Source organism: Vicia villosa, linkage group LG6 (genome assembly GCF_029867415.1).
Source record: "Vicia villosa cultivar HV-30 ecotype Madison, WI linkage group LG6, Vvil1.0, whole genome shotgun sequence".
Taxonomy (NCBI): domain Eukaryota; kingdom Viridiplantae; phylum Streptophyta; class Magnoliopsida; order Fabales; family Fabaceae; genus Vicia; species Vicia villosa.
In genome coordinates, this window is record NC_081185.1 from 34,811,179 (window position 1) to 34,824,726 (window position 13,548).

The 13,548-nt window shown below is 34.0% G+C and overlaps 1 protein-coding gene across 1 annotated transcript; it reads left to right on the top strand.

Moving 5' to 3' along the window:
• Nucleotides 1–10,960: 10,960 nt before the first annotated feature.
• Nucleotides 10,961–12,709, top strand: LOC131611437 (F-box protein CPR1-like). The gene has a single exon (XM_058883460.1). It carries the CDS (start codon nucleotides 11,048–11,050, stop codon nucleotides 12,413–12,415), a length of 1,368 nt encoding a protein of 455 aa, XP_058739443.1. The 5' UTR covers nucleotides 10,961–11,047; the 3' UTR covers nucleotides 12,416–12,709.
• The last annotated feature ends 839 nt before the right edge of the window (nucleotides 12,710–13,548 follow it).

Here is a 13,548-nt window from a genome sequence, read left to right on the forward strand (position 1 = left end):
ATCACTTTCATATCTAATCAGATCAGCAAGTTCATCTTCCTCCATCTCATCATACCCATTAGATTCATCAGATTCATCCTCAAAAGCTACTTCAAGAGCACCATCATACTGATAGCTTTCATCCTTACTATCATCACAGTTGTAGTCATCATGAAGCTCACCAACATTGTCTAATCACACTCCAACATTGACATCCTTCACTAAAAAATTGTTTAATTCCACTCAAACATTGGTTATTTCCACTCTAACATTGATTGATTCCACTCCAACATTGGCTAATTCCACTCCAGCATTGGTTGATTCCACCTCAACATTGGATGACTACACTCCAACATTCCCATCATGCAATCCAACATTACCTTCTTCAACACCATCATTCAACTCATCTATAATCTCATCATGCAATTTATTAAGAAACTCTTCCACCTCATCTACAATGTTATTTGTCGCCTCATCAACATTATCAACAACACCATCACTATACTCAAGATGAGACAAAGTGTGCTGAATATAGATATTAACACTTTGGTGTACCCTATAAAGATCTGCAACTTCTAAATCATCTTTATCATCAACAAGGGAATTAATCCCAAATGTAGGTTCCTTGTAATATATTGTCTCAAAGTCCCTATAACCTAACTCCTTCAATATACCAACTAAATCAAAAATAAATCCACTTATCAACATCTGCTTTCAAATCATCTACTTGTCATCATTCATACACACTTAGTTCATGATTAATGAATTCACCACTTTAAGGAATTTTGAGTTCTAGAAATTTGTCCATTATCCCTACTCAAATAGATTTTTTCATTATATTTTGATCTAACAAAGTTTTTAAACAAACACACAAAACCTTATAAATAGGAAAAGCCCTAAATCTACAAAAAAAAACCTAAATGTACAGAAATTCCTACATCTATAGAAATCCCTAAATTTCTCCATAACTCAGTTATGAGACATGCAAATAATACTGACCTGTATTTAAAACTTCATCTTCAATCCTTAGCCAGACTGTGCACCTTCAAACGCAGGTTCAATCGTTTTTTCGAAATCGTTCCTTTGAAATCGTTCCTTCGAAATATCCTTTGTGTATCTTCAGCTTAGGGTTCCTTAATATTGTACAATACATAAAAATTTGGTTGCTACATTGAGTCTTACATCCACGTCATCAAGTACCATGCCACCTAGAACTATTTTTTAGCTTTGACTAATGTCCACTAACACAAGGAAAAACATGACAATGTTTCAAAAATTAAAGGACCAAGTTGACACAGAAAAAAATTAAGGGACCAATTTGAATCCAAGGGTATAGTTAAGGGACCAAAAAAGGTAATTTTCCTTTCAATAAAATAAATAAAATAATTTAGTATTATTTAATTATTAAAATAATTCTTGTTAGATCCATAGTTTTAGGATTGGCAATGTTTTTTCTAAAGCATGGTTCTTGAAAGATGTTAAGCAAGATGTCATAACATCTTGATCAAATTGATAAAGAAGAGTATGAGCTTACATTAAAAAACATATGTTTTGACAAATGCTGTGACATGATGAACCATAACATCAGTACAAGTTGTTTTAAATCTTGACATATTTGATTTGATTTTCTCATATCTCTTTTGGATATATCTCAATGGTTTGTAGAAGTCAAGAGTATTTAATCTGGAACAAGTGAATCCAATCTCCAACAAAATTAATGTTTCTAAAATTGGATGTTAAGAGAATTTAGGAAACTTGAAGATTTATTCCAAGATTTAAGAAGATTCTCTACATAATTGGTGCAGCTCTCAACTTGTGGATCAAGTAATATTTGGGTGAAGATTTCGAAGCCCATGGATTGTTGAGAAGTATTTAAAGAGAATACTGGACCTAATGTAATTCAACTTTCACAATTGTAAAAATTAGGGGGAAGTCTTAAGTCTAAGGTTTTGAGAGTCTCTTGTCATTTTATAAATCACCCACATATCTTTTGATATAGAAAGGTAGACTGGTTTTTACTTAATTGTTTATCAAGTTATTGTTCTCACTCTTAAAGCTTTTAAGCATATAGTTGAGTATGGTTATTGGTTGAAGCTTTGAAGCAAGACTAAGTATTGTTTATTGGAAGTGTATTCTTTTGTGTTGGTCATTGTTTCTAGTCACAAGGATCGTGACTGTATTTATCACTGAGGTGATTGAAAGTGAGATGTGATTTCTCTTATCTAGATGGTGATTTATAGGTAGAAGTTTCACGGGATAATAGTTTTCTTATCTCGTTTTCTTTAAATTATATGTTGACACATTCTATCAGAATCCTTTATCAGGAAGTGTCTAAAGGAGTGTAGGAGTAAAATTTTGAGTTGGGCCTTCTCTCATACTCTTCTTTAGACTTTGAAATATATTTTCCTATTACTTAACTAGATCTGGGGTCTCCATTCCTCGTATTCATCCACTAGTGTTTTAGATAATGGGCTACTTTGCGCCCAAAATTTTCTCGGAATGTGTTGTTAGGTGTAGGTACATTATTAAAAATCCAATATTTAAGGCTTTCATCTATTCCTCTATTGACCACTACTACCTTAGTGAATAGTTTTATGTATGCGCGCATAATTTCCTTTTTTTCCTTGAGTCACTCCACTAAGGGTGTCCATAGTTGTCGGTTGCCTTTTCCTTGCAATAAAGTGAATATTAAAAGTTTTGCATAACTCTAACCATGAACCTATGCTCCCATCACAGAGGGATTTGAATAAATCTCAAGTGGACTCGATTAAATAAAGTGCAAATAGTTTGCATTTTACATCCCCATCTGCTTGTTAATGGTCTAGCTAACCGTACACATGTTTGATATGCTCTTTGAGGTATCCATTTCCATTATAATCTTGGAGTTTTAATGGTTTTTCCAAAGATCTTGGAATCTTACCATCTAAGGTACAAGCAGACAAAGGATTCTTTTTTCTTTGTTGAGTTGAAGTCATATCTTTCTTCCTTTTTGATCGTACCTGATCAGATGGATCTTCGTGGCCTGCAACAGATTAGGCTTCTGTGAACTGTGGGGTACCTGCAAGGTACTCCTATGCCAAAGTAAGAAGAGGGAGAAATTTGAGTGCAAGTACAAGGTAAGAGTGAGAATAAATGAAGTTACCTGACCATCTATTGAAAAAGGGTATTTATAGCCCCCAGAGTTGGGCCAAGAACTCGCCATTGGACTGGATACCCAGGCCCAATTCGAAGACTGCCAAGATTCTATGTAAGTAGTGGAGACCAGCACGTGGTCTCCATCCTGGGTCAACCGTTCTGAAGTTCCAGGAGAGACGCAGTAATTTCGTGAGTATGTGGAATCCACCTTATTCGGAGGGTTATGAGTGAAGGAACCCTACGAGGAGGAGGTCCTTGGCTTAAAGGATAGGTAGAGGAGCTCACTGGGAGAGTTTTATGACAACACCGTGGAGGGCCCTACTCGGTCCATAGCGCTGTCTGTGTCTATGTGTTTGTGTCTGTTGCTTATTGATTGGGAAAGTTTCTCCTCTGTGTTAGGAGAGAGAATTGAATTGAATTGAATTGAATTAAAGGACAAACTGTTTTTGGTTTTTGATTAGCTCGCTGAGATTCCTTGTGAATCTCACGTCTACATATCCCTAATGGAAGTCAGAGCTTTTTGTATTTGGGGAACTAATTAGGGAAATTAATTGTTTTTATTCTTGGTGCCTTGATTGAAGATCAAGGTTGAAGCTTTGAAATTAAATCTCTGTTTACAGTAAAGAGACATGAAGTCATCTTCAGAGAGAGGTATTACTACTATTCCACCACAAACATTTAAAGTGACAGAAAAGTTGAGTTTGTTTCATAAGAAAGGGACCTTACATGGTTGTGTACAAGTATGCCAGTCACGTGTCTCTTGAATGAAAGAAAGATTCTCAACCAAATTAGGGAAAGTTGTACAAGTCTGGGGATACGAGCCAGAGCATGCCTTTCAAAATCCTAAATGGGAGAATGTTTAAAATTAAAATAATTGTTTGTTTGTTTGTTTGTTTGTTATGTCTATCTACTGTTTGAAATATTTGATTTTTTTAGCTGGCTTGTATGAGGCCCAAGCTTGAGGCTTAAAAGGTTTTTATTGACTCTGGGAGATGACTCCACTGGGAATGATTTCTGTTCTGTATGAAGCCCATAATTGAGGCTGACTTTAGTTAGGGAGACTCTATTTTGTGCCTTGTACAAAGCCCAAGGTTGTGGGTGACTCTAGCTAGGGAAGACATTGTTTTCTTCCTTGTATGAAGCCCAAGGTTGTGGCTGACTGTTGAGGAAAAATGAGTATAGATGACTCTCTAGGGAAAAGATCATAAAGGTTAGGAATCTTTTGACACAGGAAATATGGTTTATTTGCCTTGTATAAAGCCCAAGGTTATGGCTACTTGATGGAGGAGGACTCACTGGGGAGACTCTATTATCTGCCTTGTACATAGTCCAAGGTTGTGGCTGACTCTGGATAGGGGAATACCTATGAGCAGGGTTTTAACTCTAAGGGGAGTATGTGCCTTGTACAAAAGCCAAGGTTGAGGCTGACTCTTTAAAATGGGGAAAGATCTACCAGTGTGGGATCTTTTGACTCAGAGGGGATTCAAAGGTTGACCCTTCTGAAGATTGTGCTCTTGTTAAGCAGGGATGATGAATGAAAGACCCATGTTTGAAGATTGACTCTACCGGAGAATTTGTTTGAGTAATTGACCTAGACTCTATTGAGGAATTTTTTAAGGTTTGAAAGATGATTTTGGAAGCTAACCCTTTTCAGGGAATTTGGATTTGAAGGATTGATTTTGGAGGCTGACCCGTTCCAGGGATTTTACTCTGCTGGAGAGCTTCTGCTTTGAAAGCTTTATTTTTGGAGGCTAACCCTTTCCAGGGGTTTTATTAAAATGGAGGAATGATGTGGAGGCTAACCCTTTCCAGGGGATTTGGATTAAGTGTTTTAGACTTCTTGCTTAAAGCCCAAGATTAAGGCTGACTCTGACTGGAGATAAACAGATGTGGAACCTAGACTCTGCTAAGGAGGAAAATTATTGAAGATTGAGAATAAAGGTGATAGAGATTGTCCATGTCTCTCATTCCAAAAGGTGAACTCAATGTGAAATTGAGACATTCTTAGCTTGTTTAAAGTATGGTTTGAAGAATAGAAGAATCTCACCAGGGTAGGCTAAAAGGTGACTAAAGACCTGTTCCTATATTTATAAGAAACCTGATGAGTCCTTGTATACAAGCTCAAGAGAAAGCTGGGAATGCTTTTAAGAAGTCTGTGGGTCCTTGTATTGTAAGCCCAATAGGAGGCTAATCGAGGGTCATCAAGGGTCCTTATTGTAGCATAAGAGAAAGCTATGTTGTTTTGAACTTGTTTTGGCTCTAAGCACATGGGTAAGAGGTTTCACCGGGAATAATTCCTCTTGGGTGGATGTGCCCTATTTTTTTTCTAAGACTTTTTTCAAGATGTTTCACCGGTAATAATTCATCTTGAGGTTTGTCCTAAGGTTGTACTCAGACGTAGTTCTAAACAGTATATATACAATATATATTCGACAGTAATTTAAATGAAAGCTTCTAAATTGAAAGCTATAAAGCCTAACTTGGATGAAGAGGAGGCCTTTGAAGGATGTATGTACAAATCCTTATCAGTAGCTAGGTTGTTTATTGATAACAGTTTGAGAGTTTGATTATGAACAGCTGAATGTTCATTGAAAATAGTTGAATGTTTTTGTTTTGAAAACAGAAGAAGTGAAGATGGACACTAGGTCACATAGGTATGTGAAGAGTTTCATCGGGAATAATGCCCTTCAAATACCAGAAGAATGTTTTGAAAACAGATGAGGAGATTTTGTAAATACAATTTTGAAAAACAAACTATGAAAAGAAAAAGGTGTTGGGTCTTACACTCTATTAGAGGCCCAGTATTTATAGTACTGGTTGACTGTTATGAAAGCAGCTGTTTGAAAAGAATTAATTGAATATTAAAAGGAAGAAAAAGGGTTGGGACTTACACTCTATTAGAGGCCCAAAGAAAATGATTTACTGTTTATGAAAAATAGTTGAAGAAAAATTGCTGGATGTAAGGTTTTGTTGAATGAAAACCTTAATCGTCTGCTTGATCGAAGTTTGAAAACAGTTTGAAAATTGACAAAAGTCAACTTAATTAAGGTAAAGGAAAAGTCTATACCTAATTAAGACCTAAATGATTAGGGTTTTATCACAAAAATATATATACAAAAGGTTAGGTTTTGAAAATTAAGTGAAAATTATATTTAAAGTATTAAAATATTTAAAAATATGTTATTTTAAACCTAATAAAAATATATTAAATAAATAACATTTTTGTGATTTTTTGGTTTGTTCATAAAATAGATATATTAAATGAAGAGTGTGTGAAAAATAAAGTGAAAATGATTTAATTTGATAGGTGAAATAATTATGTCAAGTTGTAAATAAAAATGGAAGAAAATAGTGGTAAAAAATATGGTTTGGTCTTTCCAAGGGTTGAACTCACGCCCTCTTGGTTATCAAACAAAACAATTACCAACTGAGCCACGCGCGTGGACTTATTAGCAAAGGCGCCCATGTGATTATATGTGAAAGAAAAGCATTAAAATGATTTGGAAAATAAAATGAACAAAAGGTCTGTGGGGGGGATCGAACCCCAGACCTAAGGCAAGGCAAGAGTTTGGACGCGCGCTGTAACCATGGGACACTACGATGAATTCGTAGATAACATGCCTACCATTCAAAATAAAATAAACTCGTTCCTGGGAAATTTGAAAAATGGCGCCACCATCTTCATCTTCAACCTCAAGCTTCCATAACTTTTGAGTTTGCTATCTCACTCGTTTCTCAACCAAACTCAAAGATGTAAACATGAATTTTGCTTGTTTTTGAATAAGGATCATGATGGTAATCTTTTATTTCATTTATTATCAATGTAATTTAAAATTCGCACGCATGAACACTAAGAACCCTAAAAATGAAAATTAACATGAAATACTCTATATGCATGATATGATGTAATTGACTGAGGGTTAATGATCCTCTCAGGTGCAGAAACTTGTTGGTATAACAAGTTTTAATTTCTGAAGCATGAATCATAGAGTTTGAAGTTTATGAAACTTACGTCTGAAATGGAGATCGAGCTCTGATCAAAGTGTGTTACAGAGCTGTTGCAACGATCCAAATAGCTTTAGTGATTCCCCAGGAAGGTGTTGAGATGCTTAGCTTGGGTTAGAACTCCCCATAACCTCTTGCTCGACCCCAACTGATGTAGCTCCAAGTGAGAGGTGAAGATGATGATTCTCCATGTACAGAAGTGTTCCAGGTGTTTGGATCACTCCTAAATACCTCCCTTGAGGTGTTTGAATACTTACTTTCAAAGGAAGAGCTCTGGTTTGAAGAATCCAAGTCTTCTTGCCAAAGAGCCTTTGAAAAACCTAAGTATGAGGGAAGAAGAGAGAAAGCAATATTTCTGTTGCTTTGGTGTGTCTAATTACTAAGGTATGCTCTTCCATTTATAGGAAAAGAGTTCAGTGTATTTGCAGAGAGTGAGCTTTTCTTAATGAGGTTAAGTTAGTTTCTTGGTTATGAATAAATGTGAGAAAGATCCATATGCAATGATGAGTTCTTTGATACCACTCCCTAGCCCTCGGTTTTGCTTGATCTTATGGGACAAATTTGATGCAGAAATAAGCTCTAATTGATTGGGAGAAGATTTCTTTGATGAATCACCACTTGGCCAAAAATTCTCAAAATGCAATCATTACATAATCACATGTTTTGTAATGTTTCTGAGGTTTAGAAGCACCAATTAGTGTAAGCACTTGCACAAAATTGCAAATTTCAAACTTAGGCATGACCTATAATTTCACTTCAAATGCCTAACTTTGATCAATCATATCTCTTAGCTCAAAATGAATTTGGAGAAAAATTGAGCACAATTTGGAAATCCCTTAACTTGTACTTCAATTCATTAGTTTGGAGTTTCTTCAAAATCACTTGGGAAATTTGTGAAAAATGAGCTTGAAGTTTGAAGAAAACTAGGTTTTTTTGCTAGTTTTATGGAGGCAACAACTTTGAAGCTCCATATCTCTTCAATGGTTGATTTCTTGCCAAAAAATCATATGTGACAAATTTGTTTAATGGATCAAAATCTACAACTTTGATGTTGGAAGTTTTTTTTTACAGTTTGTACTTGAAATTTTGAGATATTCCCTTCTAAAGTTTTGAAAAAAAGACCTTTAAACACTTAGAAAACATTTCTAAGTATGAAAAGTCAATCTTTGACTTTTTGATCCTTAACAGATTTTCTTGATTTTTCTTAGTCAAATGACTTCAATAATCACATATTGATGATATTGATCCTTAAGAGTCATTTCTTGACCCAAAACCCTAAAATCAAAGATGTTCTTGTACAATTGACTTTTTCATATGAAGTGAAATCTTGGACCTTTGTGATGAATCAAGCTCTCTTCCTCAAATGAGTGGTATGAATGGATTCTATTGAGTTAATATAAGTCCATGAGTCATGTTTTGAGTTGTGGATCCATGTCCTGATTAAAAGTCAATTGTTCAGGTGAATTAGGTCAAAACCCTAATTGTAGACCAGATGAAACTGATGACTGTAGATCCTAAATTGAGGTATAATGCCCAGTGATTATTGTCATATGGATCATTTGAAGATGATTGAATCATTTGAGTGATGTCTTGGAGCTTTTTTAGGGTTTCCCATATGTGGTCCCTGATTTCAGTCCTTGATGGGCTCAAAACCCTAGTCTGGTAACCTAAGCAAACCCGAGTCTTGATGACTGGTGTATAATCAATAATAGGTGAATGAATGAATCATTTGAGTCTTAAGATTGTATTAGAGTTTATTCTCATATTGATTTATCCTTTGCGTGAACTCCTTTGTCCTTGAGCATCCTCGATTGAGTACCAGATAAATAGGTGACTGCTCTAAGTACCTGTCTTGAATTTGATGAAATGTCTGGAGGTGTGATATCTCAAGGGTGGTCAAAATTAGGGTATGACAGTATATTTTCTAGGACTGGAGATTTTGTACTCTGAGAAGAGTATCATTTTGTATCAGCTGAAGTATGAAATTGAACTTCTTAAGAGATTTGAGTTAAAAAATTAAAAGTCTGCAGTCACACCTGCTGAGACGAATCACAAGCTAGATTCTGGTGTTGAGGGTGATAATGTAGATGCTACAACTTTTAAATCATTGGCCAGCTCGTTGAGATATCTCTGTAATACAACACCTGACATCTGTTACGTAGTTGGAATAGTGAGTAAGTTTACGAACAAACCAAAGTGGTCACATTACCAAGCTGTTGTTAGGATTATGAGGTATATTAAAGGGACTCTGAAGTTTGGAGTTTTGTTCCCTTATGGTGCTAAATCTGACGCAAAGTTGATATGTTATTCAGACTCTGACTGATGTGGTGATAAAGTTTGCAGAAGAAACAGTTCTTGGTTCGAAGCAACCAGTGCTTGCATTGTCAACTTGTGAAGTTAAATACATTGTAGGTGCTTTGTTTGCGTGTCAAGATGTTTGATTGATGAATTTGTTACAGGATCTGAAGATACGGGTGAGAAAGCCTATGAAGTTGATGATTGACAACAAACCTGTCATATTCCTTGCTAAGAACCCAGTTCTGCATGGGAGAAGAAAGTATATTGAAACGAAGTTTCATTTTCTGAGGAATCAAGTCCATAATGGAGTGCTAGAAGTTGTGCACTGTAGCACTTAGAAGCAAATTGTAGATGTGCTAACAAAAGCCATCAAGACTGAATACTTTATGAATTTGAGGAATGGACTTGGTGTTGTTGATTTTAGCACTGAATGTGAATTAAGGGATGATATTGAAGTTTAATTGCATATTTAGAGTGTTTTCTGTTAGTTTGTTTTGGGTCTTGTATTGGACTTTGATTAGCTTAGCCCAATATGGATTTAGTATATATTGCTTTTTGCTTTGAAATGAGAGTAATGTAGAATCATTTATTGTAACCATTTTTTCAATTGAGTAAAAAGTTAGTTACAATTTTCTCTCTTTTCTCTCTCTTTCATCATCTTCATTTTTAACCTTGTGCTCCAACAGAAAATAGTCCTCAAGTTAGAACAAACATTATTTCAACCTAAGTGTTTCTCAATCTCTCAAAGTCTCTATATATGAATTACATAAGTCTAAAGTATTTAAGAATTTATTATTGACTCTCTAAGATTACCACTAGATTTCTTATACCTCTTTGTCTCTAGTTTTAAAGTTTTGGAGGTTGTGAAGGTAAAAATGATGAATATACATATTTATAACTATTAACTATTGAAACCAACAGATACTTAACATGTCCAAAACACCATTCATTAACAAGCTAATCTATAAACCAAAACAACAAAACCCATAATACGAAATCTATCTAAATTGGATCCGATTGCTAACATATTTGAATTGTCTTCCAAAATTGACCCCGACCGCTGTTGACTCGAAACACCAACTCTGTTGACTTCTTAGTTAATTTCTAATTTCTACAATTTCAAAATATATTTCAATTTTTTATTAATTTTTGAAAATTTTAAGGTATATTTCAACCTAATCAAAGGATGATCTCGGACCAAAACACACCTTTTCACTTTGGATTGCAAGCTCCCACCCTCTTCTTGTATTTCAGTTTGACTTGTTATCTCTCTCCCAAGAGTTGCCATGTGTTTGCTCGTAAAAAAGAAACTATTTACTAGGATGGAATACATTTCAAATTTGCCATCTTATCTCAAAATTTAATACAAAATAACTTTATTCTTGGCACATGGTATTCATTTTTAAATTATACATATAATATGACTATAACATGACTAAAGTCAAATGATGCTTGTATTACTTTTTATGTTTTTTTGAAGACTGCAAAAATATTATTCTTATTATATAATAAACCAAAACATTCAAGCACAATATCACTGACTTCACGATTATAAAACCATCTCAAAACTAAATTATTTGCAAGCACCATGACAGATGCTAAATAATTACCATTTAATAATACCAAAATCATGTCTGTGTTTTGCTTTTTTTTCTTTCTTCTAACATTCATGGTGAAGAAAATTATGTCTTCCAAATCAGTATTAGCTTTGTTAAGAGTTCAAAGATCCAAAAACAAGATGGATACAAAGATAGAGCATTTGCCACAAGAATTATTATCCAACATCCTATCAAGGATACCGGCGAAAAAATTGTTGAAATGCAAGTGCGTTTGCAAATCATGGTTCGATCTTATAACCCATCCCTTTTTTATTAACAATTACTATGTTTTTTACGACAACCTTATTTACTCTCAAAATCAAGAGGAGAAGCTCTTGGTTATACATAGACCCTTTATTTCTGGAGTGGAAACTTTTATTTCTCTTCTTTCTTGGAATTTCAATGATCTTAAAAAACATGTTTCTTCTTCTCTGGTAAACCTTCCGGATGAATATATTTCAGATCATAAATATTGGACTGAAATAATGGGTCCATGTAATGGTATTTACTTTCTAGAAGGACATCCAAATTTCATGATGAACCTTTCTCTTAGACAGTTCAAGGCTTTGCCTGAATCCCATGTAACAGATTCATATGGAACTTATTCTCTCACTGAATTTGCTGGATTTGGATTTGATCCTAAGAATAATGACTATAAAGTTGTTTTCTTAAAAGACGTTTGGTTGAGGAAAACAGATGAAAGACAAAAAGGGTGTTGGAATGCTGAGTTATACAGTCTTAATTCCAACTCTTGGAGAAAGCTTGATGCTAAAGATCTCCCTCTTCCAATTGAAATTTCGAGTTCTTGTTCTCAGGTTTATACTTATATGAACAATTGTTGTCATTGGTGGGGTTATGTTGATAAGTATGGTAGCGGAATAGAAGATGTTGTTTTAGCCTTTAACATGGTTGATGAATCATTTAGAAAGATAAAAGTGCCTAAATTAAAGTATTCTAATTCTAATTCTAATTCTTCAGTTGAATGTTTTAAAACATTGGTACCTTTTCATGAAACTGATACTATTGGTGTCATAGTTTATCCTGTAAGAGGAATAGAGAAATGTTATGATGTTTGGATGATGAAGGATTATTGGGATGAAGAGTCTTGGATCAAGCAATACAGTGTTGGACCTGTGCCTATGATTTCAAAGTTTGTTGGAATCTATGGAAACAATGGATTTCTTTGGATAGATACAAATGAAAGGTTGGTATTGTATGAGTCTGAGAAAGAAAATAGAATGGAAATTCATGATTATGGAAAATATGATTCAGTAAGAGCGGTTAGATACACGGAAAGTCTTGTTTTGGTTCAAAGGGGGAGAGAAAGTAGTCATCAAAGTTTTTTATGTAGAATGGTTCAGATCATCTACAGATCTTTTTTCTTTTCTTTTTTTATTTAAAGAAATACATTGAGTAACAACATAAAGGTTTTTGATTCCCATGTGAACACAATGACTACAATTGAAGCTGGATCACAAACACATTTGAATGTCATTCTACAAATGAAAATATTTGATTTTAGTGTTATTTGTCTATAAAACTACTTCAATAATATGTGACATAGCCAAGACTCTGAATCAGAGGTACAATTTTTAACACAATTAATATAAATTTAGTATAATATATTTTTCTCTTTATTTTACATTTTATGTACATACTATTAAAATATTATTTACATATATATTATATCAATAACAGTGTTCAACTTACTGTAATATAGTTGTTGAATATTTCATGAAGGTGTTCGATCCTACTGTTTGAAAATATTCAATATTAATACTAATTTGTAAATGCTAGAGAGTTTTTTTATTGATCCTACAAGTTAGACTCCTATCTCTATTAGGCTATTTAATTTATGTGACATTATATGTGGCATTGTATTATATGACCGAGAAATACTTGCATGGATATAAAATAACTAATAAAACGAGAGAGAATTTATATTTATTTATTTAAAATTTAATTTAATTTTTAATTGAAATCATAGATAGTGGTTGTGAATTGTGATAATGGAGGAGAGAGATAATTTTATTTTTATTTTTTAATTAATTAAAAAATTATGATTCATTGTGTGATTCCAAGTGTTAGGTTCTCTCTATCTAAGTATTTTTTACAATATGCGTCGTCTCAAAGTTCAAACCGGTCCCTCACCAATATGGAACCCTAAGTTCTTTGTTTTTTCTTTCCATGTCTCACCATCTCCCTCAATCTGTCAATAATGATTCTAAAATTTCTAAAGACCATCTTTATTTCCATGATTTTCTCACCATCAATTTTAAAGGTAAGCTCCAAACTTATCATCGTTTCGTGTTTGCTGTTGTGGAGGGATAGTTAGAGATGGGAAGAGAACTAGCAAAGCTTAGAGATGAGAAAATCAACCGACGAAAATAGTTAAGATGAGAAGAGAACCAACAAAGTTGCATCAACAATGACATGAAACAGTATGTAAGTTCTCTAGCTTTAGGATTGGCATTAATTTTAGTAAAACAAATAAAGCTGATTTAGTAGATAGGCTGAATTAACTTGTTGACAG

Bases quoted from the DNA above. Each gene is read 5' to 3' on its own strand.
- LOC131611437 (XM_058883460.1), top strand. From the start codon at position 11,048: ATGTCTGTGTTTTGCTTTTTTTTCTTTCTTCTAACATTCATGGTGAAG.